This window comes from Zonotrichia albicollis, chromosome 5 (genome assembly GCF_047830755.1).
Source record: "Zonotrichia albicollis isolate bZonAlb1 chromosome 5, bZonAlb1.hap1, whole genome shotgun sequence".
Taxonomy (NCBI): domain Eukaryota; kingdom Metazoa; phylum Chordata; class Aves; order Passeriformes; family Passerellidae; genus Zonotrichia; species Zonotrichia albicollis.
The window spans coordinates 46831420-46857189 of record NC_133823.1 but is presented as its reverse complement, the minus strand read 5'-3'; the positions used below and the strand labels follow the sequence as shown (position 1 = coordinate 46857189).

The window sequence follows — 25770 nt, the reverse complement described above, 5'->3', positions numbered from 1 at the left end:
AATTTGCATGATTAGCTTAAGGTTGGCTGCTTTTAAAGTGAGGTAAGGTAGATTATTTTCCTTTTTAAAATAAAAGTTAAACTTTTTCTTCTGTATTTTCAATTTCTCTTTTACTATCCTTGGCAAGATTTACTTGTTCTAGGTGGCACTGCAGCAGAACACAATGCTAATTGGTGCTTAACAGAGTTAGTGAAATTTTCTGGCCAAAGGGTGTCCGGAATAATAGGTGAATACATTTTCTTCAAGGCTCAACGAGTTCTTTGTTTAGCAAAATCAAGGAAAGAAGACTGAATTCAGAAGTCTTCTGTACCCAGTTTGGTATCCTGCATCACTGTCAGGATCTGATATAGTGTGTTTTCTGAAACTTATTTGAGGAAGATGCATTATTAGTGCAGTTTTAGATTTTAGTATTATGCAAAACATCCAACTAACTGCAGTACGGGGAGACCAGATGGGGTGGAAAACTGGAGCAGCAATTTGTCTGATGTGCCCTGTTTGCAATGCCTTAGTGCACTGATACAGAAAGAATGGCTGTCTCACAGCTTTTCATCTGGCTCCCTGAATTCTTTGGTTAGTCTTGCTGTAAATCTATTACATTTTTCTCCTTTGTCATTGTAATACAGAAGTTTGAAATGGCTTTATATTTGTTTATTGTCAATTCATAGGAGAAACGTTCATGGCGTATCTAAAGAAAAGATCAAAAGAATGTTGGAACGCTATGAACGCTGCCTTACTGTGAGATCAATATTGGATTCTTCAGTTCCAGACAAATCAGAAGCTGCTGGTTGGAGTGAAGATCCTTGTCAGGAGGAAAGCCAGAGGTTAGATTCTTTCACTAGCTTTATAGCATCAAATAAAAGACTAAAAATGTAGCCTTTTAGCTTCTTAGCAACAAAACCTGGGTAATAATGTCAAATGGTGAATAGGTTTAAAAAGACAGTTAAGTAACACAAAAAATCCCTGCATAGTTTTTTTAATTTTTAAGAATTTCAGGATTGTCAGAAATGAGTAGTCAAGGGATCTAGTCAACTTTCCAATGCTTTTGAAAGCCTCCCATTATGGCAGTGTTACTTTTCAAGAAGCCAATGTTGACTGACTTGCTGTTATCTTAGAAATGTGTTGTTGGATGTATGCTATAGATAAAAAGCACTTAAAATCTCTAAAATGTTTTTTAGAAGAATGTTGTCCCAAATAAGAGCAAATGACAATTTTCAAGTATGTATGTTGATATTAGATTATATCTTGGTGATAGAAAGTATATTCTCTGTGCAGTGGTAACAGGTTTTACTTGCTCTTCAGTATACTTGATTTAAACTTGCCTAGGTTTCCATTGGCTGTATCCAGGACTGTTCTGCAGTTGCCAGTCTGGATTGTGCTGTGTATTGTAGTGCACAGTGTTATGCCCAGGAATGGTAGTCCCCAGCTCAGTGCCCCCACTGAGACTCCCAAACCACACACTCACTGCTCGTTTGCTCCCCCTTCCTCTTCCCATTCCTGCTCCAGCAATGATGTAGGTGGTCTAAAATAACCTCCATGTTCTGGCCAAAACTAGGACACACACACAGGAAATCATATTTGATTTCAATTATTATTTCACTTGGATTTTGCATGTGTGATGTATTTGAAATGATAATTAATGGAATGTAGTTGATTGTAAAAAATGGTTTGACAAGAAATGGCACATTCTCTCCTAGTTAATGTCTAGACTGTCTTTAGCATTAAGCCAAGAGGAGAGAGCAGCAGTCATTAGATAAAAGTATATTTACCAGACTTGCTGATCTGAATGAGGAAGTGTCTTGGCAGCAAAGTGCTTTGATACAAAACTGAATGCTGGAAGTGGGATGGGGGGGAGATTGACTCCTGAGAAGGTGTTCTTAGCCCTGTGCTCTAGTAAGAAGAGCACAAAAGAAAGTTACTTAAGAAAGTGCTTACTAAAGAAAGTTCATCTTTGCTTAGCTCCTTTTTTGTTGAGGAGTGTTGGAGTTACAGCTAGTTATAAATTTGTTTTCCTTCTATTAGAAGTCTAGCTAGGTTAAACTCTCTATGCTATCTCTAGCTGGAGTTAAAAATGTGGACAATGTTTTAAGAAAGTTTGAAATGGGTCTATATTTCATTCCAATTTGTCTTTCAGAAAGAGAGAGGCACATTCTGATGTAAAGGAAGAAGAATGTTTTGCTTCTGAGGTGGAGCCTATTGAACTAGCTGAAGTTGATAAAACTTCTCCCAGTATTTCTCTAACATTAGAAAGTAGTTGTGACCCCGAGCATTTTCAGAAAGAGGAAAAAGAAATGGAAAATATCTCAGTGGAACACAATTCTGAGAACAGCACTGTTGAAGATGACTTGGAAATTAATTTATCAGATTGCATCAAAAGAGAGCTGCCCTTGAAGAAGAAAGAAGAAAAGAGATTAAAACCAGAAGAAAGTACTGAAGCAGGAATGGATGAGGCTGATGTGATTCCAGCTGAAGAGACTGTGAACTTACACACAGGTGGAGCTGAGGAACACAGTGATAACAACAGTGGCAGAGTTCAAACTGCAGTTGAACAATTGGGCAGAATGTGTATGGAACCAAAATCAACACAAATGAGTAACACGGTGGAATCAAGCAGTTCGGCTTTTGACACATCAGGAAAACCAGAACTACTAAACTTTCTGGGTGACTGGCCCATGGAACAAACAATGGGACAGAGAGTCAAAAGATCTAGAAGACTAGAAAAATCTCCTCTGAAGAGTGATAAGGAAGGTGAAACTCCCAGTCAGCAGCATTCTGAGATAGGTAAAGAGCAGGTGGACCTGCCTGAGACATGTACTGTTGAGAAAGGACATGAGGATGAAAGTCTACCCTGTAGCTGTTACTCTGTTAGTTCAGATAAAGTTACACCAGAATTGCAAATGTTAGAATATTGGCCTGTCTCAGCCTCATTAGAACAGAGACAGCAAAGGTCAAGGAGAATGAGAAAGACAAATTTAAGTCAGTGTGATGAGGACAGAAATACTGAAGACGACGCTAATATGAATGTTCTTGAGACTGTGCATGTGGTTCATGGGTCACCTGTGAGCACTGAAGAGCAACCAGATACAAGGAGTTTGCCTGTACACCAAGCCGAAATAGTAGGTAGTGAAACAGTAAGTGAGGAAAAATCCCAGCAAAGTAAGAGAACAAGGAAACATCACAAATTAGCCCTCACTTTTACAAACAGCAGCTTGCCACATCCCAGAGAAGAGGACCATTTGTCTAAACTTAACCTGGCAGAAGAGAAACAGGAAACAGATTTATGTAGGCAAAAAAGTAGCTATTCACAGACTGAATCACAGGACTTTGCTCTCCTGTGGAGATTAGAAAAGAAAATGCTTTTTCCTGAGACAGCAAAAATACTGCATGGGAGGTTAGATGGCTTCAAACCCAAAGACATAGATAATGTCTCAGATTCTCAGGAAAAAATACCCTATCGAGTTACGTATGATAAAAGTACTTTCGTGGAGGAAAGTGAGCTTATCAATATTGATGAGTCTGAAAAACTAGATATACTCTGTAAGCTCTTTGAGTCTGTTTCATTTGAAGCTCTGAAAGATCTGTATGAAAGATGTAACAAAGACATAGACTGGGCCACAGGTCTGCTGTTAGACTCTGATGAAAAGCTATGTAAAGCTGTTGATCCTGAGAGCTTTCAGGTAAGCGAAGCTGAGCCAGTGGCCACAGACCTTGATTTCAAGGCTAGTATAAACTATGATGAGAATCTCAAAGACTGCAAACAAGCCCCACAAGTACTTGGGGCTGGTGATACCTTTGAGACTTTGGAAGGCAAGGACTCACCACTCAGCATTGCAGAAAGTAGGGCTACCAAGACAGCTGTGACAAGTGCTGATGTTTCTGACTCATTCACTGCTACCTCATTGGATAATTCAGTGGAAGTGAAAAATTCTGTGGATTCAGCCCCTAGAACTAACACAAGCAGCTCAGCAGCAGGTGTCATGGAGCTTTCTGTTTCAGGAAAGCAGAAGGGAGGGAGTGAGAGTCCTCTTGAAGAAACTGTAAATAAGCCATCACTTTTACAACTTGATGCAGCTTTGCCTCATGATCCTAACATAACTTCTACCAATTTGAAATCTGAATTAAACAATGAAAGTGACAGTAACCCTTCAGAAAGCAATGCCAAAAATTCCAAAGGGGCTGGTTTGTTGGAAGTGGATCGTGCACCTCTGGTTGGTCCTAGCAGCAATAAAGAACTGGAGCTGGATAAAGAAACTCAGGAGAATTGCAGGGAGATATGTGGTAAAGAAGAAATTGACACTCCAAGCTGGGCTGCAACTAAAGCCAAGAGGCAAAGCCCTATACCAGCATCACATGCAGCCTTCAGTATAGATTGCCTAGAACTAACATTGCCTCCTGAATTGGCACTCCAGCTGAAAGAGATATTTGGACCTGTTGGCATTGATGCAGGTATGATGTAATTATATACATGTTTTTATGAAAAAAAAATTATTTGGATAGTAAACCTTTCTTTCCTTGCCTGTGTTTTTTTCTCTTCATGCTTGATTTTTAGGGAGTAGATTCCTGTAACTCCTCATGATACTGGCGGTTGATGTTAATGCAGAAATAAACTGAACTAAGCATAGCATAAAATATAAGTGCAGTAGTGCTACCTTCTGCCTTTGTCTTTTTGTACATGCACATACTTCACAGTAAAAATATATTTGCTTATTTGCATTCTGAGCAACAGGCCTTTGAGCTTATATTCGAACTCTGAAGAGATATTTAGATGATAAGGAATATGCAAATTGTGGCTGATTAGGAAAGAAGAAAGGGAAAAAAAACCTTTAGGCATCACATAAGTTGGGGAACAAGAAGATGGATGGTTAAGGGAGATGAAGTTGGCTGTGTCCTTAAAAAGATGACAACAGATCAGTCTGCTGGCAGATTATGGTTAAGGAAGTCATAAGCAGCTTAAACATGCATCTCACAAGTTAAAGAGTGATAGAAAAAGGAAAAAAGAAAATAGGAGGAACATAAGATTGATGTTTTTCTCTCTTTTTTTCCCCACACTTTTCCCTTTTTTTTCTCCTTTCTGTCTTTCATCTTATCTTGAAGATTGCATTATGTGAAACCCTGGATACCTGATTTATTGGTGGGTTTGATTACTGGTCTCTTTGCCTTACATGCCTACCTCCTTAAAAAAAAGTTTGCTTTTTATAGCAGAAAAGTGTTTTATTGTGTCTGAAGTATGCTCAAAACTTTTATTTGACGCATACATACTTCTTGCTTTTTTATTTTTGAAAGGGTGAGAAATACCCTTTTTAGGAAAAAGAGCCTTTGTTATGATACCATGATAATTTCTGCTGTTTCCTTTAGAGTTTGGGGGGATGCTTGGAGTTTGTCTCTCTGAGTTTGTGTGCTGGAAAGGAGGGATGTGACTGCTGTTGGGCTGTGGTGGCTATGTTGTACAGAAAAGCAGTTGCCATGTGGATTGCAATGGAACAGGGGGAATCAGAGTTTCGTGGATGAAACTGTTGTCAATTAACAATGGCTTTGTAAAAGAAGGGTCTGCTAGGAAAACTGAAAAGAGAAGGAAAAATACCACTGTCCAGGTAGTCGTAGTTCAACAGTATACAGTTAATGTTGACTTGTTTCTTTCCTAGCCTTTCAGAGTTTTTGAACACCTGAAAATAATTTCTGTGGAATGTGCTTTTTTGTTTAGAAGTTTTTTTTAGGCGTGACCAGTTTATGTAGAATATCTAAAGTTAAAATTAATAAGTCTAGGATGCTGTACTTTAATTGCTTACATAAGTTTTTATAGAATGCTTTTAATGAATATATTCTCTTTGTTCCTCAAGGATCGCTAACTGTTGAGGATTGTGTGGTTCATATTGATCTGAATTTGGCAAAAGTGATTCATGAAAAATGGAAAGAATCTATTCTGGTCAGTAGATTTTTTGGTTTATGATGCATTGTGGCATGCCTGTATTTTGTCAGACCATTTGTCTTGGTCTAAAGGTATTATCTTTGTAAGAACAATGATAAAATATAATAGTAGTTTGTAAAATGTGTGGAGTGTATCAGTATGTTATAATCATTGGAGCTATTGGAAGGTGTTTTAAGGGATGTCATGAGTGCCTCATCATAAAAACAAGATTCTTAAAAAAGAAGGATCATAGTGCACAATTTCACTACAAGATTGATGAAGAATTTCACTGGACAAAAATCCTTATTGGTTTTTTGACCTGTAAAAACAATTCTTTTATTAATTATTCTCTATACAAAACATCTCCATGTGCAATAATTGAGATGAGCTCTCTAACTTATGTTCCTTTACAGCTCTGTGAAACTTGGAATGCCTTTTGGCTAAATTTTTGTTTGATTTATGTAATCAAGCCTATGAAGTCTTAGCAGTGGGGCATGTTTCTCTGGTTTGATGTGTTTTTAGAAAGATAATTTTAGCTTACAACTTTCACTTCAGAATTATTTTTCCTAAATATGTATTTTTTAAATACTGAATCTTTGAGAAGTATTGTGAGACCTTATTTTGAAATTGCTTTAATTAGAAGCTAACACTTGCAAAGTTTTCCTGCAAAATTCATAACTTACAACATTCATGATTTTACTATTTTTATTTAGAAGCGTCAGAGGAGAGATGAATCTTGTAAGTCGTCTGCAGAAGGTATGTCATGTATTGCTTTTAATTGTAAAAGTACTTAATGTTCATTATAAAAGCATTTAATTATTTGAAACTTAAGGTTGCAAATGCTCCATCCATTGAAAAATGATGACTTTATTTATTAGACTAAATTGTATTGCCTTTGGATCCATTTACCTATCTCTTGTGATGTGTGGGGGAGGGGAGAGGAGTTAATTAAAAGCAGAATCACTTGTTCCAGATAAAGCCTATAGTTTTGTGTCGTTCAGAAAACTTGGAGAAGCTCTGGTTGAAGCAGACAGCCCTTTGGTAGGAATTCTCTGTGGCAAGAAAAGGAACAGTCAGAGAATTACCAGCAGAGTAAGATTTCTGCAGGCGAGGAAGGGAGGTCAGGAATACAACACTGACAAGTTGTTCATCAGAGATGATTTTAGCAGGAAGATGGATGCCTTGTTCAAAAAATGTTAACATCTCTTGCAGTCCAGTTTCATTCAGGTCCCAGAAGAAATGTCCCTCTATGGCAGAACCCCACTGCACACTTGGACTGCAATGTGGGTGCAAACTAGTGACCAAACAATGCTGTTGCCAATAACTTGTGGAAGTAGAAAATGAGATTATTAAGCATCTGTCCTAAAGTTGTAGAAGAAAGGCAGGTAAACATACTAGTCAGTGATTCTTTTATAAAAGCAAACAAGCCCCACCTAATGTATGTGCATGGTGATTTACGGCTGTAAGATACATCTTAGCACTTGAGAATTTGGTGAGGAAGTCTGGTGGTTTTCTTTTATTTCACAAAATAGATAAAGATGATCAGACAGTCTTTGGAAAATTGAAGTAGAGAAAGTGAAAGCAATGTGTTGGTTTTTGTTTTAGTATTAATAATCTTGTTTTAACAAAACTCAAACTGTATAAATTGAAAAACTTGTCTTAATTATTTTGTCATTGCATGTATATATAACCTAGTAAGTGTTTTGTCACCCTACTTTTATTGTTTTTGAATGTCCTACAGTGTTTCAGCAGATAGATACAGATGACTCAGAAGTGCTGTTATCTCAGAATGCAGACAGCAAAATACAGAAGAAGAAATCGAACTTGGCTGCAGACACATCTAATAATATACAGACAAAAACCCCAGCAACATCAGATGTTTTTCCATTTATGGATCATTGGAATGCTCAGATTCAGAAAGTTTCTCTCAGGCAAATAATTTCTGAAGAAATAGCCATGCAGGAGAGAGAGGACCTGGTATGGATAGCACCATTTTTTAAATGTACCTTAGATTCATTACTGTTAGTGAAATAGGGTATGTCTTATTTGGTGACTCATCCCTGTGTTGCTGATTACAGCTTGAATTTGTGACAAAAAAATGCATGCCAATTAGTATCGTTGATAACTGTGATACAGAAGTTTTGCTTGAGGTAGATGGTTCTGTTTGAAAAATACAGTCTCATTTAGAATATAATATTTTGGTTGTTTTCACACAGATCATGCTGCATTTTACTATCCAGGCTAGCATTTGTGTTTGGTTGAATTATTTTTTGGTTGCTCAGCTAAAACCAAAATCAGTATAATCTTCCATGCTTTTCATTGTGACAGCAGTATCAAAAAAAAAGTTCTTAGTTAGCTCCATGCCTTGTCTAGAAGTGTACTGAATTGGCTGTAATGGTTTTTTTTTTTGTTTAGGAGAACCCACAATATTCCTAACAGATGAGACATTAAAATAAGTAATTGAGGTTAATCTGCAACAAGTTTCTGTACCCACTTCTAAAGTAACTCTTTAATAGATTTTTACTAGTTCTTTGTTTTCCACACAGAATTCCTGTACCCTGCCTGTTTGGCTTGTGCCTGTTACTGCCCTCTACTGCCCCACTGATGTTCAGAACAGGTGTTCTTATTTGTAATGGTCGCTGATAAGCAGCTGTCCTAAAGTAGAGGAGCTCTGAACTGGTGTAGGAAGTTGTATGAATTAGCCTGTACTTGGAAAATGGCTTGTGGATTCTTTCTTTGAGCTGCATGTACGTGCCCTACTGATAAGAACAAATGTCATGTCCACAGCTTTATTTTCAGTTTGAATTCATGGAGCTTTGCTTTATCTTGACCACTTTTTTTCTTTTTAAAAAAAATCTGAATATTGGAACGATCATTCCAATTGATTCTAGGTTATAATTATGTCACCTTCTCAGATGACAACTAAGAATATTTATTATAGACACAGCTTCTGATACATCAAACCAAAATTGTTTATGCCGCTTAATAATGAGGTATTGTTTCAACCCCAGGCCCTCAGTATAAAGAGGAGTACTTTGCACAAGCTTAGCACTGGACTGAATGGACTGGCAGGGAATAAATTCCAAAAGCTAAACCCCTCCTAAAAATCCTCATTTTACTTTGTCCAAATTATGGGGGACCTCCAGCTGCATTACTTCAAAAGACTGCAGAGTACTGCAGTGGTGTATGATACAACTCACCTGTCCTTACTTTATGCTGATCAGTGTGGCAGGCTGGTATGGCACATTGTCATTGCTGTGGGTGCATACCAACTGAGTAGATACTTCTAAAATGGTAACAAATAATGGCAAAGTTGGATTGGCTCCACCTTTACTGTATTTTTTTTCTAATGAAGAACTTTTAATACATTTCTTTTGTTTTCTGGGTAGAATCGTGTTCCTTCTACAGCCAGAAAGGACTGTGCTGCTAAACTAAAGGAGAAGCAACTTTTTGAGATGTTTCCAACTATTAATCAAAATTTCTTAATGGATGTCTTCAGGGACAACAAGTAAGAAATCCTATTACTTCTTTGTAAAAATGGTACTCAGTTACAGTCATAAATATTGAGACTTAAGATGCTACTAAAGAATGGTTTTTTGCAAAGTAGTGCTTTTTGTTACTCTAAATAAAGGCAAAAAGGGTATAAAACTCAGTTTAGACACATTTCTTTTAAAGGTAGAAGAGACAGTTTCTTTCACTGGGAGAAGAGTGTCTCTTGCTGTTGACCACTGCCTGACTGTCAGTGGAACTTCATATTTTCTTGAGAGCTGGGGTTTAAATCTAGTGGGAGAAATGAGTGGGTGTGGTAGTAGTAGCATTGCAGGAAGTGGCATCTGCCCAAGAGGAAAACACAATCATCACCTGGTGTTACCTGTGAGTGCTTTCCTGGTTACTGCAGCTGCTCTGAGGGAATGAACCATCTCTCTATGCCTTCCTGCTGACATTCTCTTTCTCTCTTCTGCATTATGTTTCTGGGATATATGTCTACCTTCTTAAATCCAAGTTTCTGTGAAGTTTCTGCCTTCTTAAATCCAAGTTCCTTTTTTTTTCAAGAGAAACATCTTTTTTCATCCTTGGCCATTGGAATGTCTGTCTCTACATATGGGTTTGCATACCTACTTGTCAGTCATGCTGCTTGTCCAGATTGTTATAAAAATCTTTCCTGTTTAAAATATATCCTTCATCCATTTTTATAATTCAAACATTTCACCATCTCATTTTTCACATTCAAAATTGTCCTCATAGTGTTACCTTTCCCAAAATCTGTCCTTACTTTTGATCAGTCTGTTCTTGTTAGCTTACTAAAGAGCAAGAATAAAGAAGAAAAACAGCTTATTAGAAAGCTGTTGGCAACCAATGTCTTACTTAATTAAATTTGATAACAAAGTTTGACTAAAAATGCAAGGATTTTCCCTCATTAGGGTTTCAGAAAACTGAGCTACTTTTAAATTAGTTTGAACTATCTAACCTTTACCAGAGAAGACTTAAGATGAGCTATCTTACTCAGCCCAAAGAGCAGCATTTATTAATATCTTTTTGATTAATGTAGGATGCAATTTATTTCAGTTATGTAATTTTCCTTTTAATGTTCAAGTGCCCCTCAGTTATGTTTCAGTCGACCAAGACTGCATGTGTGTTGATGCCAGTAATGCCCTACAAGGAGTTTGCAAGCCTTTCTTTAATAAGCTGGAATATTCCATTCCAGTGTTTATTTTCATTGTAATCTAGTTCTGTAAGAATATCAATGTTTGTTATAATGAATTTAGATAACTACAGCAGCTATTAATATATATTTGTAAAGTCACGGGCTTTATTTATCCTTTACAGCTACTCTTTAGAACAAACTGAACAGTTTCTGAACTGTGTTCTGGAGGCAGATCCTGTACAAACAGTTATAGCTCAAGAAACTGCTCAGCAAAATGAAATTGTTTCTTCCTACAATACTGCAAAGAACCGTGAGAAGAAGGTATTTATATTTTTTTTAACCATAGTTATAAACATAGCCAAAACAATGCTAATGGAAACACCCTACAATGCACCTGTAACTTCAACAATATGAATTCCTACAGGCAAAAAAAAGTAAGGAAGAGGATGATCCTTTATGTGAAATGTTTCAAGACTTTGAATATCCACAATATGATGATTTAAGAGCAGAAGCTTTTTGTCACCAGCAAAAGAGACAGGAATGTTTGAGAAAGGCTGGAGAGGCCTATCGCATGGGTATGAAGCCTGTGGCGGCATTTTATGCACATCAGGTAAACAAAAATATTGTGCTTTTTGTCTGAACTTAGGGAAGTACTTAAACCCTGAGTTGGAAGTGATAAGGAAAACATCATGCCTGCTAGAGTTGATGAATTTGGTCACTGTTCCCTGTGTATTATATTGACAATCACAAGTAAATTTGCTTCCACTAGTAATGATACTGGCACAGGAAGCTAATGTAACCAAATCTAGTGTGAGACCTCATGAAAGGTGATATCTAGTGCTTAGTCACACATGCTCCTTTGTCTTAGATCTCTTTCACATCTCATCATGTCCTTGTAAACACCAAGATTTGTGTCCAAGTGATCTGGCTAGGTTCACTGGAGTGTGACATGGACTGCAACAAACATAAGTTTTTTGAATCCTCTGTATATGTTAGTGCTGAACTGTTCTTAGACACATCTTCTGTACTTTATAGGAGTCAGACAGGTATTAAGATGTCATCTTTTGCCTCTAAATCTTGTTTGCTTCATCCTCCATATATCTTGGGCAAGACTGCTGCCTGCTGTCTTCGCTTCTTCATTCTGACTATCTTTATGGCTACAGTCTGTCTTGGGTTGGGATAAATGAGGTGTGTATGTCATGCTTTTCATGATACATCTGGTTATGCAGTGTAGATCTGCTGCTGATCAGTCTTGCATGCTCTGGCCTTGGAACACTAGCTCTTTGGTCTTGATTCAGGCACATTTCTTAGTATGCACCAGTTTGAGTACTGCTGATCAGTGCTGTTGATCCTACTCCTGCTTTTAAGTCTCATCTCTTCTTGTAATCAAAGTTCCTCTACATTGGCTTCTTAGTTCCTTCACAGGCACTAAGCATGTCCCTTGACATCATGCTTAAAAAATGTGTTACAAGTATCTTCAAAGGCTGTAGTTTTCCCCTGATCTAATAGTATATAAAAATTCAGTAAGAATTCACAGTATAGAAGCATTTAATTCTAAACTTGGAATTGTATTATGACAGAACAAAAATGTAATAATAAATCACTTGAATTTGCTTATTCAAAAAGCTTTCATGCAAGTGGTGTAATTCTAAATGTTTAGATTGTTACTGTGCATGTAGGAAGTACAGATTATCAATTTTTATAATGAACTTTTTATGCTTTTTATGTGTTTTATCCTGTTTCATATATTCTTGAAGTTTTGAGACAAAGATGTTCAGGATTTTAAACAGAAGTGTAATTTCAAGTCCTTACTTTGGTTCTTATCCATAAGAACAAATACAATCTATTGTAAATCTATTGAAATTTATTCATTATATACTTTCCTTTAGGTAATAAAAAGGCAAACTAATCTACCTTTATTAATAAAAAATACTTTATTCCTGGTGGCCTTTGTCTTGGGAATCCTTTGCAAGTGGGTTACAGAGCTGCTGTCTTGGGTCTGACACTAACACACTTCAGGTGATCCATTTTAAGAAAGTGTAAGACAGATTTTCACTTTTGTTCTCTTGAGCCTTTGTCAGTCCAATACCTGGAGTTCCTTCCATTCCTTTTTAGACTGTGCCTACACATCTTCAAGGACATAATTTGATGCTTTGATCTCTCAGATACTACCATTGCAAGGTTCATGGGAAGGAGTTGGTACTTGTTCACTCTGTAGTAAAGTGACTAACTATACTGCACCTTGCCTTCATTCCAGAAGAGACTTACTGACCTTGTCAGTCATAAAATATGTCAAAAAGTATTGGGAGAGATGATAGATGATGATATTATTGTTGTTGTTGTTACTGTTACTATTATTATTGTTATTATTTACCCTTGGCTTGTCTGAAATTTCGGGAATGCATTCGGAAGAATTAACCTCAAATACAACAGTCAGCAGGCTTTTCCTAATCTGTTGGGCAGTTTCTCTGATACTTTCATCATAATTTTAGCAAAATACTCGCAGGAAATAAAAAAATCTATTGTTAGGAAAATAAATTTGCAACTCATTATGGAGTGTAACTTGTTAGCTTATGTACAGACCTTATGATTTTGTGCCTTTTCTGACTTTTTTTCCTCCTTGTAAGACTTTTGTTATAATGTCTTCTTTGTGCCAGCTTTGAGTAGTTTCTCACAAACAGATTTAATGAAATCTTCTTGTGAGTAGGTCTCACTGAGCATCTTGCAGAAGTTCTGCTAGAATTATAAATTTTACTAGTTCAAACTTGAAGTAAAAGCACCCTGCCAGTGCTGTCATTTTGAAACCACTGAGCAGTGTGGAGCTAAAATTATTTCTTGGTGTGTAATAGTCACTGTGCTTATGAATAAAGGGTCGCCTTCATGAGCAGAAGATGAAAGAAGCTAACCATGCTGCTGCTGTGCAAATCTTTGAGAGAGTAAATACTTCCTTGCTGCCTATGAATGTGTTGGATTTGCATGGTCTCCATGTGGATGAGGCGGTCAATCAATTGTCCAGAGTACTCCAGGAGAAAAGGGAAGGTAGGGTTTAGGTAATAATTCTTACCCCTAAAAATTATTCTCATGATGAGAAGAAATGATGCATGGCAATATTAGAGGGAATGAATGTGCTTTAATAACATGTGTTTTAAAAACAAATAGGCTTTGTGTTGTCTTGTTTTCAAAGTACCCCAGTGGAATTGTTTTTCAGTGATTTTTGTTGTTCCTGTCTCGCCCCCTCCCCCTGCTTCTTGGTAAATGCTTCTTGTTTTATCCCTTTTTGTTACTATTATTGAATACTTGGTCTGTCCTTCATGACATTTTTTACTGAGATGATGATGCAACCATATGTGTTCCCATTGCATTGCTTTGTCACAACTATGTTGCTTTTATAATCTTAAAAGAAAAATTACTGTGTTGGAATTGTAACAACAGTGATGATATGGTCTTCAACTTCTACGTGAAAGTGTGAGATCTGAGCTACCTTTCAGAAACTTTTGTATCAGTTTGTTGGCAGCATCGATTGAGATCAGAACGCTGCTGCTTCCAGAAATGTCATTTTATGCAGTTTTGCTTGAGAGCTCATTTTTTCTCATAGTGGAGAGTTGAGGTACTTCATGAGTGTCCATGCTGTAAAAAGATCAATTTTCTGCATTACCAGTTTACCCTCTAAATTTAAGCACACTGGGAATGCTTCTGTAACAAATATTTCTTACACAAGGCACTGCCACACAAACAGGATTTTTTGAAGGAGCTACTCTACAGAGTATAAATAAAAGTGTTCGGTGAGGCTTTAGATAACCCTTGTCTTTCAGTATGCACCAGAGATAATTAAGTTCCATTATCTGGTCAATTCCTGCAATGACATTTGTGCAATTGAAACTGTAACCTAGTGCTTTTTAGAACTAAATTTCCAGAACTGTACTTAAATCAGCAATGCTGAAATCGATAGTAGGAGCTCTCTGTTCAGTCTATTTACCTAAGGCTGAAAAAAAAGTAGTTAATTTCACTGTATGTACATGGGAAAAGGATCAATACTGGGAACTTTCTTTTGCTGCCAGAATTAACAGTAAATAAATATAAAACCTAAATAAAGTTACTATGTGGGGGAGAGTAGTTGAAAAAGCACGTATTGTGAACTAATAATTCCAGACTGGCAAATCTAGTTGTGAGAATCCAGTTTAATTTTTTTTTCTCTTTTTCAAACTCTTCATCAATTTAGGTTGCTGTTATCTCTGGGAAGAGAGCAATTTCTTTTGTTATCATGGCTAAGGGCCCTAATAAAACTCATGGAATGTGTTGATCTGTTGAATTCCATGCTCCAGCATAGCAGAAGATAGTCCAAATAATGTGGCATAAGTGTCAAAAGCTGGATTTATATTTTCTTTCTTCTTAATTTCTTTATTCAATAAAATGTTATTTCTTTATTCACATTAATTTACGATAAAACATGAAACAATACAGAAGCACCACTTAAAAATTCAGTGAATGCCACTCACCTCTTTTAATTTTGTAATTTAAATTTATATCACAGAATGTAAATTCCAGTTGAATATTAGATGACAGTAAAGCTTCTATGAAATTGGAGGGATTTTGTGATTATTACAATATGCATTTTGCAAGCAGTCTAGATTTCAAATTTGACTTTTTCAAAATGGGGGAAAATTGCTATTTGTATCTAAAATATGCATATCATCATGGGAAAACAAAGCTCCAAATGAGTAGTGAGAGTTTCCAGAGGAATGCATGGAAGGCTTGTACTGCATGCCAAGTCCCTGCTGAGGAGAACTTGAAGTGTTGCAATTCCTGCTGTTGCAGAGTACCAGCAGAGTGGTGGCAAACCATATCTCAGTGTTATCACGGGAAGAGGAAGCCATAGCCAGGGAGGAGTTGCTCGCATCAGACCAGCAGCTATCCGATACCTCACAAGCCACAACTTCAGGTGAGTTTAGATTTTTGTTACTGATAATTTTTTTTCTCGAACCACATTTAAATAACTGAAAATTGAAGTTTAGCTTTAGAATGCTGTTAAACTACTGCGCAGATCAGGGCAGGTCTGCTGTTTCAGATTAAATTAACTCAGTTGTTTCACAAATCTGATGCAGTTGTGTAGTAGCTGTTAAATGTTAATTTCTTTCCTCTGAGATAGTTTAATTCCATATTTCCATTCAAGATTGCTAGTTTTACTGTGAAAAATTGTTAATCCTGCTTTTTATTTGTCGCAATACTTGCATTTGTGTTCAGTTTATGAGGGATAGCAATTTAGTAAGTCTGGGCTCACACCAATGTGTTGGCTAATTTTTATATAGAGCCGTGTAGGAAGGTGAGACTCAAAACCAGCAATGACTTCCCATTTCTTTCTTGGCTTCTACAAAATAGAAGGATGAAAATCCATTTCAAAATAAGAGGGAATGAAAGGGGAACAGGAATAGAAGAGCAGAATTAATATAACCAAGAATATTCAGCAGCTTTTTCTTTGCTCGGATCTTCATCTTAGTTTCTGCTTTTTCCACGTCTTCATATCTCCAGACACTGAAAAATCCTTCTCCAGTGTCACATCTGCTGATCACATAATGCTGATTTCCTGACTCTTACATGCACATACACTTGACTGAGGACCTTAGCACTTTCCATATGTTTGATGAGAATTGAAGGTGATGCATTGCATATAGTTTACATGTTGAAGCTTCTTTTTCTCTTGTTTCATAGGTTCACAGAAATAAAACCAGGCTGCCTGAAAGTCATGCTGAATTGAGGAGTTGTGGAAAGAGGAATATAGAAACTGAGGTGTCAGATGACTGCCGGGTAACGCCCCATGTTTTCAACAACTGCACTGGTATTTTTCAGTCCGTTTTAAAGGATGATATTTTATTAAACTGGTCTCAGTTTACAGCAAGTGGATTTGTCAGTATGTTTCCAATAAATTTTTTCTGTGGAGTAGAACTTTTTTTGAACCTGCAAAAGGAAGATACTTAAAAGGATTTGAAGTCTCAGAAATGCAGATTTAAGAATTTTGCTGAGAAATATATGATGTTTTTAACAGAAGTTAAGGTACAATTTTTAATATAACTATCTTCTTAGCATACCTGACCTGCCTTTTGACTTGCACGTCTTGATTGCTGTGGCTTCTGTACTTCTAAAACATATTATCTTATACAAAGTTATTTTGTAATTCAGAACTTTGTGCTAAACCCTTCAGAATAGCAAAGGAGAGGCGGAAACTGAGCAACTACTGGTATTTCAAATCCAGTTACATCTGAGTGCTGAGTATTTCCAGGTTTCTTTAAAAATCTTGTGTCTTTTTAGTGGTTATGTTGAGTTGACCAGTTCTGTTATCGTGACTTCCCTCAAAACTTCTCCAAATCCTGAAGAGGTTGCATATAAGGCCTGTTCATTAAGGCCAGCTGTGTGTTTAGTAATTTGGCAGATTTAGTGTGATCTCTTAAAGGAAAACCACAATGCTGTTATTCAGTCTCTTTTGGAGATCCACCTACTGGATTAAAATTGTTTCTTTCTTTGTAGCTTTTTAAATTCAGCAAATGCAGTATTGTTTTACTTTACAAGTGTCTGATAATGATGTCTTCATTCTCTGTGTATTGTTTGGTGATTTCCTTTTAGAAAATATGATAATGAGACATTTAAAATATATTTTTAACATCAAAGTGAATACTAATATTGCAGAAGTAATTGCCTAACTGGAAAATCTGGGAGTACAAAAATTACTCTGATTTTGATGGCATTGCATCAGCATCTAGAAATACCTGTGTAAAAACCAAACAACATAAAAAGATCCCAAACAAAACCCTTCAGAAATGAAATATAAACGTCTCTACTTATGCAAGTGTTTCCAGTACACAATCAGAACACTTTTTAAATAGAAATATCTTGTAGAATACATCACTATTTTTATTTGTCTTTGCCTCCTGAAGGGCATATGAATTTTTGTTGTACGGCTTTTCCAGAACAGATGTGAGTTGTGTATTAGGAATAATATTAATAGATTAAGGATTAATGTGAGGAATTTTTAAATTTTTAACCACTTTGAAGTAAATTTTATGGAGGAACTACATGCACATAGAGTTTGTATATGAATCCATATGTGTCTGCAAATTCTTCAATTTGCATACATGAGGACTAATAAACAAAGGACTTCTGTGAGAAAAGCTGTCCACAGAAATAGGTTTCACTTGAAAACGTGTCTGTGTAAGTTGCTGACAGGCTGAAAGACATGATGTTTCCTGAATATGTCTGTATTTACTCTAATATATACACAGTGACTATGATGCATGGTAGACTTAAAAATGAGTTTGTCGTGCTTCAACAGATTCAGTTATCTTTTCCTGGTGATTTCAAGTGGAAGAATAGCTTGAGTAATACTTAATCAAAGAGATTCTTTCTGTAATAGACTGCCATAATAAGTTTTGTATTTTTTGTGGGTACTTAATTCATCTGAATTATGTCCTTTCTCTGTTTCCTTCTCTCTGCCTTGCTCTGGGAATCAGTGAGTGAAATACAAAAGATCTGTGGTCCCCTTACAGCACTAACAGAGCTTTTTCTGCCACTGCATGATGTCCTGTGTGAAGTCCACACTCCATCCTCTGTGACAGTGCCTAAAATGGATTGAGATGCTGTTTAGGCACTTGGCCTCAAGACAACAGTTCAGACTATCAGCTGTACAGAGTTGCAAATGCTAGAATTATCTCAGCAGAGCCAGAATCTTTGTTTTGGACCAAGGGACTTCCTTCTGTTCCTGAACAGGTTTTCCTTAGTGCTGCTGTTTATACCAAGTGGAGTTGCAGCTCTCTGGGACAGCTCTTTGCAGTACAGTCCCTGTTGGTTGGCCTGGGTGGCTGCTGTGTGTTGAGCTGCTTGGGTGCCCGAGCCCTACAGAGATGTGCCTGTAAACAAGGGAGTGCCAACACTTCTGGTTGTTTTGGGAGGCAGCCTGATTCACTCAGCGTATTCACACCATTCCTGACATGGACAAAGACAGCTTAGATTTTAGTTCAAAAGACAAGCAGAAAAAGTTTTCGTCTTGCCCATCTGTTCATCATAATCTAGTTGACAACTTTACCCTGGAGATGAGAAACACAGCTTTTTGCCTTCTTCTGGCTTAGCAAGTGGATGATAATGATTGCAGTTGACTCTCACTTCCCCAGAACATGCTCTGACCAACATGCTCAGGAATATTTTTGAAATTGCCACTTCCTGAGCCTCTTTCAAAATTACCACTGCACGCAAAAAGTGCAAGCTTAAGGGGACAAAGGAGATTAAAGAATTAAAAGTGCATAAACAGTCTCTGGGAGTGGGCTAAGACTTACAAGAAAGGTACTGTTCCTGGTGAGCTTCAGTGTCCTTTCAGACTGTTTTTTCATCCTTTAGTCCTATTTGGATAAATACATTAAAAATGTTCAGGGTAAAATCAACTCTACCCAGTGCAAGGAGAATTTTTCTTCAGTCTGTCAAAATCAGCAGAGAAATACACAGCTCAAGAGCAGTTTTGAATACTCTTCTCTTTTCCTCTCTTCACTGGCTTTCATTGGGGTGCAGGTTGAGGTTCATGAACATTCTCTGAATGCCCTGCCTGGGGTGAATTGGTCATTCACCTACATGTGTTGTTTGACTACCAGCTGAACTTTGATGGAGATGATGGCTTAAAATCATAACACTGACAGAACCAATCTTGCCTCTGTCAGCTTCAGCTGCTCAAAACGAGGCATTGCAGTTCTGACTCAGAGAAAATGTAATGATCCTCTGAGGGATCTCAAGCACTTGCTTAAAAGCTGTGCTGAGCTGGATACAGAATAGGTCTGAAGATGAGTGCACGGAGTAAAAGTAAGGAGAGTTTTATCAGCAAGGATCTCCATGCCTTCAGCTACTTGCCAGTATTCCAGAAAAACAACACTGAAGTTCTTGTATTTCTCTGAATGATTTTATGATGTATTCTGGGATGAATTCTTTGAAATATAATTATTTCAAAATGGTATTTCAAAGTAGGTTATATTTTAGAAGTTCCAACCATTCTGATATCTCTTGCAGTGAGAATCCATGAGAAACCAGAGGTATCGTGTAAATTCTGTATCATCTTACAATTAAAATAGCAGTATTGCCACCAGCACTCTGAAATAATGTACAACTGTTTGTGTAGCACTTTCTATTCTTCAACAGCATGTGATGGTGATGAATGATAGCCTTTAATATGTGACTTTTTGTGTCTTCTTTTACAAAACATTTTAATAGTTATGCCAAGTTTTAATTTAGGAAAATTACCATTTTTTAATATACAAAATTAATACTTGTGCTAACATTAGATGAGTGATCCTAAAGTGGAAAAAAAAAAGTCCAGAGGTGCAATGAAGAAAGTTGTCTGAAGTAATGTGACTGTTGAAAACCATTTCAGTTGATTGTGAAAGTAGTAGGGCAAAAATATTTCAGGATACCTTGACAATACTTAATGACTTTGGCTTTTGCTTTTAATATCATGTGGTACATCCCCCCTCAAAACCCAACCAAAGCCCAACTATTCATGCTATTTCAGCTAAATAAACTTTGCAGAGGATTAAATGAGTAGATGTGAATACACATGTGAAAACACCTAGTATTGCAGCTACCAATTGTAAAAGCTGTTAGGACCAGTACATTGGAAGATACAAATTTCTATTTTTAAATTAAAACAAAAAATGATTTTTTTATTTGTATAAAGTTGTACTTTTGCTGTTAACTATAATTTTGTTTTTTACTGAAATAGTTTTGTAATTTGCATTTAAAATTTCTAATATGAAATGGAATTTACAGAATATAGTTTAATAAAGGATTTTTGTCACAAGTATAGCCTTCTGTCTTTCCTTGGAAAACTGTGCTGCAGCTTGTATCAAATTTTTTCAAAAAGTAGTCTTGGAGTTCTGCATGAAAGCCACTTGCTTGGCTTCAGGATACCATCTGTAGGGAGATGAAGCAACCATCTGCAGGCATAAAAAGGAACAGATTTGTGGCCTGGATTTCAGTGCTGTGAGTGCGGGCTGAATGCTCAAATTACTGAGAACGAGGGTCATGGTTTCAGATTTTTTTTTGACCTGAAGTAGCTGAAGAGCTGCTATTCCAGGCTGGCTTACTCATGGGAGAGTGAGAGCAGCAGTGCACACCAAGGGGAGGAGTGGTCTGACCACTGCAGCAATGGGGCTTTGGGGGAGGGAAGTGTTCTGCAGAGACCTCATTTAGCAGGAGCCCGTGGATCAGAGGCAGTGAGAGTGGATCCTGAGGGAGCCCAGCGCTGTGCTCTGTGGAGACAGAGCTAGCAAGCCTGGCTTTTCCCAAGCCTGCCCCGTTCTGGTCAGGTGCAGGTATTGTCCTGTGTATTGTCCTGGAAGTGTGGCATGACACCAAAGTGCTGACTGGAGTCTAACCTGTTTTATTAGCTCAGTTTGAGGAAACTTGCTGTGACCCCAGATGACTCCTGCAGAATCATTCCTATGGCTTTATTGCCTTGCAGCTTGGTTGACTGCAGAAACAAGTCAGGCTTGTGCATTTCCACAGCAAAGCACTAACTCAACTCATAAGCTGTTCAAGAGAGCAGGGAAAACAGGTTTTGGGAAGATGTGGAAGCTTGGCAGATGCTGGTTTAAATGTGACGTGGCTGATCCAGAACCACGGTTCTTAGACCACAGCATTGGTAAATGTCTCACTGGTTGTGTGCTCTTTACTTACAGGACTCCCTGCTCTGGCAGTGTGGCTGAAGGTCCTGCTTGGGCATTAGTCTCTCAAACTGATGTTTTAAAGTAGAGGTACTGCTGCTGGACTTGCCTTCTGTCTTGAGGCAGCTTAACTCCTAACCTTGTATTTCTGACTCACCAGTTTCTGTTTCAGTTCATGCCCTTTTCTTCCTGTGTGCTGGGATAGTCTTGAGCACCTCTGCTTCCAGAGAGGAGTTTGTTCTTCCAAAGCAACCCTGTGCACTTCTGGGAGTCTGTCTCTCTATTTAAATAAGAGTAATAGGGTATTGTAGTCTCTTCTTACTTAGGAAAATGATTTGAACTTTAGGACTGAAAACTGTACTGTGGTAAAATAAAAATATTGCTAGAGACAAACAGTTTGTCAGCTCAAATTATTAAAGCATAATTAAATGTGTCTGCTGGTGGAATGTGTCAGGTAGCCTGACAATAGGTGGTGCCCTTGCCAATGGCATAGAGTGATGGTGGCAGCAGTTCTTACTGTGCCCCTACCAGAGCAGAGTTGTTTCTCTGTATAACAGGTGCTAAAGGATGTTATTACACATCACGTGTTCATTGCTTCCTCAGAGGGAGATACTGTATTTGGAGTATTATTTTGGTGAGTTTTTTTCTTCTTTATAGATGGGTGGGGTAGAGTTGGTTTTCAAAATACATTTACTGCTCTGGGCTAGAGATGGGCAAGACAAGTTCATTTTTGCACACAGGTTTGAAGATGGTAATGTCAGGGTTTCTCCATCAGCTGGCCTGGGTTAGTTTTTGCAGGTTGGATGCTTGGACAGATCAGTCTGTTTGGAAACCAACATAAAGGCATTGTGCTGTTTGGTGAAGTTCTGTGCCACTGTGGATATTACTGGTGGCACAGTCTTCTTGAATACCATGATAGGAAAGGTCCCCCTTGATGTTGCTTGGCTTTGCATCATGGGGCCTGGCTGGGCTAGCAGTGGCTTCTCATTAGTTGCCAGTAATTTGTAAGCAACTGCATGGATCAGTGTTATTTTTGTATTATCTTGAGAAACAGCACTCTCCTTAATAGACATCTGTGGCTACTCATACACACTGGCCAGGAGAGCAAGCAGTGGAAATCCTCTGCCAGAGCCATAGATTTCATCAGGTTGGTCTGTAAATGGAGAAATGGCAGCCCTGTGAAGTTGGTGTGTGCGAGATCTCCATAACAGTGTTTACTCCATGTCAGCTAACTCACAAGGCATTGCTGTGGATTCCTGTCTAGAAATCAGAGTAAAAGTAGGCTTCTTCACCTGTGTGCCCTTCTTGCCTTTCCAGATTATCTCCTTTTACTGTCTTGTAGTGCCATATAGACAGGTTTGAGCATTTATCAGGGTAGCCATGTAAAGTAGCTACTTTAATATGCTGTAGACAGCAGAAGATCCTTGGATGATGCACTCTGGCTGGCAGGGGGGCTTCCCTTTGGGAGCAGGTCAGGGCACCTATGTCAGGCTTCTGTTTGGAGTCTTCTTTTGGAGTAACATCTCCATGTCTATGGACTAGAAAGGAGAAACTAGCTGGTGAGGCAGAGAACTTGAGACTGAGCAGTGTAACCATCCCTGTCTCTTTCGAAGCAGGAGCAAGTGGGAAAAGCACATTCAAAACAAAACCAGCTGTTGCCTTCAGACTGCTGTTTCCCAAGGGGAGCCCCGGTGGCCTCTCCCATAGCGGGGCCAAGAGGCCTGGTTTGTTTTCTTTCCTGATAAAGCCGAATGTAGTCAGCAGCACCAGCGGGGCATGGCAAGGCCGCGGGTGGAGGCCTGGGGCTGGAGCAGGCACTGTGGAGCAGGGAGCAGGAGGGATCAGGGTGTCTGCTCCCTCCGTGGGTGCCGGGCCCTGAGCCGGGAGCCGCCCGGAGCCGCCGCTGCCCGGGCTGCGGGAGCAGGGAAGGGCGAGCGCCGGGGCGGCTGCGGCGGGGCTGCTGAGGGAAGAGGCTCCCTCCGCCACCTCCCTGCGGTGACCGGCGCAGCCCGGCGGCTCCCGGGCGGAGCCAAAGGAGGAGTCAGCCTTTCCCTCGGCGCTGGCTCCCGGCGCCGGCCTCTGGCAGAGCCTCGGCGGCTCTGAGGCCTGGGTCCGGGCAGCCCCAGGTGAGCGGTGGTTTGACAGAGGAAACAACCGGGGCCCCCTCCATGCTTACAGCAAAAGCCACTGGCGTTAGTTTTATATTAGATCCAGGTGGGGGAAGGAAGTGTGAATGTCCCCCCGGGAGAGAGAAATGGCAAAAGTCAGAGAGTTTAGAGAAACAGACATGGGTTTGCACGTTCTGCACGTTCTCCCTTCGAAAATTTAAGAAAAGAATTTTAAAATTAGGCTCTTTTAAAACAAGCACACATTTAGTGTGTTGTTTATATCTCTGGTGCTAGACATAAGCAGCACATAATTTTTTTTTAAATAAAGATCATCTAGAACAAGAGAAAGGCTTGTAGGGTTAAACACAGTTGGTATCAAGATTTACTTCCAGAGCATTGCACACACCATACCCTCTGAGGCAGACCAGAATCAGAGCTGAGCAAATCTGAGAACCAAAAGGAAATCAGGCAGGGGGGACAGGAGCAGCTTCGGCCAGTCAGAGAGGTCTGCTCTAAGCCCCACGTCTGCCCCATGAGGTGGCAAATGTCCTCCCAGAGTGCCAACAAAAAAAAAAACCACAGCCAGGCAAACACAGAAAGAATCTTGTTCCTTCAATAGGGCAGATGGGTATTTTGGAAATAGTGCCTGATATGGGGGAAGAAGATTGAATTACTTATTAGACACTGGAACACGTTGCCAGGGAGGCTGTTGGACACGTCAAGACTGGCATTGTTCAAAGCCAGGTTGGATAAGGCCTGGGGCAAGCTGGTCTAGTGGGAGGTGTCTCTGTCCATGGCCTGGGAGGCTGGGACTGGATGAGCTTTAAAGTCCATTCCAACCCTTAAGCATTCTGTGATTATATGATGTGACTGCTTTTATGCTAGGCTTTCTCAGAATGAGAGACGGGGGAGTTAAGTAACCCTCAGTGCAGTTCCTAAGTGCGCTTCACTTTCAAGAAAGGGGATGTAGGTTTTCATGTCACTCTGGAGGAAGTTATCTTCCTGTATATTGCCCACCAGTTCCACGCTGGCGTCACAGGAGGAATAGTGCTAGGGAGTTAGGACACCAGATTCTGTGTATTTCAAGAAAACATTCAGTATGTAAATGTTAGTTTTGTCACATAGCCCATGTTGCTGACAACCTGATCTCAAGAGAACTATCCCAGAGAAATAGCTAATTAGTAACCTCTACACAGTGGGGAAGCATGAAAGTAATAAAGAATAGTTCTGTAGTTGAGATAGCAGAAGGCTGTGGTCTCTAGTAGGGAAATCTCTGTCTTCCCTCAGAAGTTCATGGGTTTAATGCATGGAGCTGCATCAGTCTTGAAAAGAGGCTGGATGAATGGAGATGGCCGCACCCAAGTGCCAAACCCAAGTTTGATCGTTGTTTGCACAACTCAGGATTTTCTGTTTTGGTCCTGAGAGGTCTGTGCTGCTCAGGCACAACCAGGTCTGAGTTGCTTTGTGCCTTGTACCCATCTCATCTCTGCACCCAGAAACTGGGAAGCTCAGGGCCAAATCCTGCAGAGCAGGAGTAGCTGGAAGGCTGCTCCGTGGCCCCTGAAGCATAGGGCAAGCCTGTCACTGAAGAGGAAGAGACAATGGCATGGGAAGGGGCTCAGGAGCTGAGTTGAAAGTTGAACTTTAGAACTCAGGAAGGAGTCAAGAGAGTCCAGAGGGAGGGGGTGGCATTTCAAACATGTTCCTTAATTTAGGCTTCTCTGGAGGGCTTTGACTCACCTTCTGAAGGCCTCTGGTTCTGCCCACACAATGTGTCAGGAGCCTGCCTTATGCTAGATTTTGGGTTCTGCTTTATCAGGCTTCAGTTTGTGCCCCCTCACTACCAAAGCTGAGGGGTATGTAACCCACAATGTTAGGTTCCTGAGGAGCCAAAGCCTAAGCTCATGAAGGTGTAGTAAATAACGTGTGAGACTTTTACCAAAATCCGCATAGGAAGTGCTTGTGAGACTGCGTTTTCATTTCCTCTTTCAGATTGAGTGCTCTCGCAGTGCGTGATGCAGAAGTCACTGTGCCTGCTCTGCTTCAGAGGCTCCCTCAGCAATGCTCTCTGCCATGTCGTGAGGAAGCCTCCCTTGTGCTGAGGTACCTGTTCCTGGGAAGGGAATGACTTCACCTCCAGGCTGAAATGTGTCTGGGCGACCTACCTGATTTCCCCTATACTGCCCAGGAATTCAGGAAAACAAATGGGCACATCCTGGTTTTCCCAACACACAGCTGGCATCTTGACCACATACATTTTTCCTGCCTCCCTTTGAAAATGATACCAAAAAAGAATAAGGCTCTTTTTTTACAAAATAATTGTATTTCTTCTTGTGTTTTGTTTATATGTCTGTTGCAGTGGCTAGACATAAGCAACAATCAGCTTTCTTTTGTGTAATTTAATGATCATCTGGGACAGAAGAAAGG

The 25770-nt window shown here is 39.1% G+C and overlaps 1 protein-coding gene across 8 annotated transcripts in view; it reads left to right on the top strand.

Annotated features, from left to right (window-relative positions):
* Positions 1–25624, top strand: part of N4BP2 (NEDD4 binding protein 2) — a 41324-nt gene extending 15700 nt beyond the window's left edge. For 4 of the 8 annotated variants that reach the window (XM_074541585.1, XM_074541582.1, XM_074541584.1 and 1 more), the window contains 11 exons: positions 666–821; positions 2132–4443; positions 5835–5920; positions 6616–6658; positions 7644–7879; positions 9292–9410; positions 10730–10868; positions 10972–11157; positions 13418–13586; positions 15363–15486; positions 16254–20373. In XM_074541585.1, coding sequence (XP_074397686.1) covers positions 666–821; positions 2132–4443; positions 5835–5920; positions 6616–6658; positions 7644–7879; positions 9292–9410; positions 10730–10868; positions 10972–11157; positions 13418–13586; positions 15363–15486; positions 16254–16299 — 3616 coding nt within the window. In that variant the 3' untranslated portion in view covers positions 16300–20373. Of the gene's footprint in view, positions 1–665; positions 822–2131; positions 4444–5834; positions 5921–6615; positions 6659–7643; positions 7880–9291; positions 9411–10729; positions 10869–10971; positions 11158–13417; positions 13598–15362; positions 15489–16253; positions 20374–25335 lie in introns of those variants that run through there. The other 4 variants (XR_012580484.1, XR_012580483.1, XR_012580482.1 and 1 more) reach the window with 4 other exon arrangements.
* Positions 25625–25770: the final 146 nt, after the last annotated feature.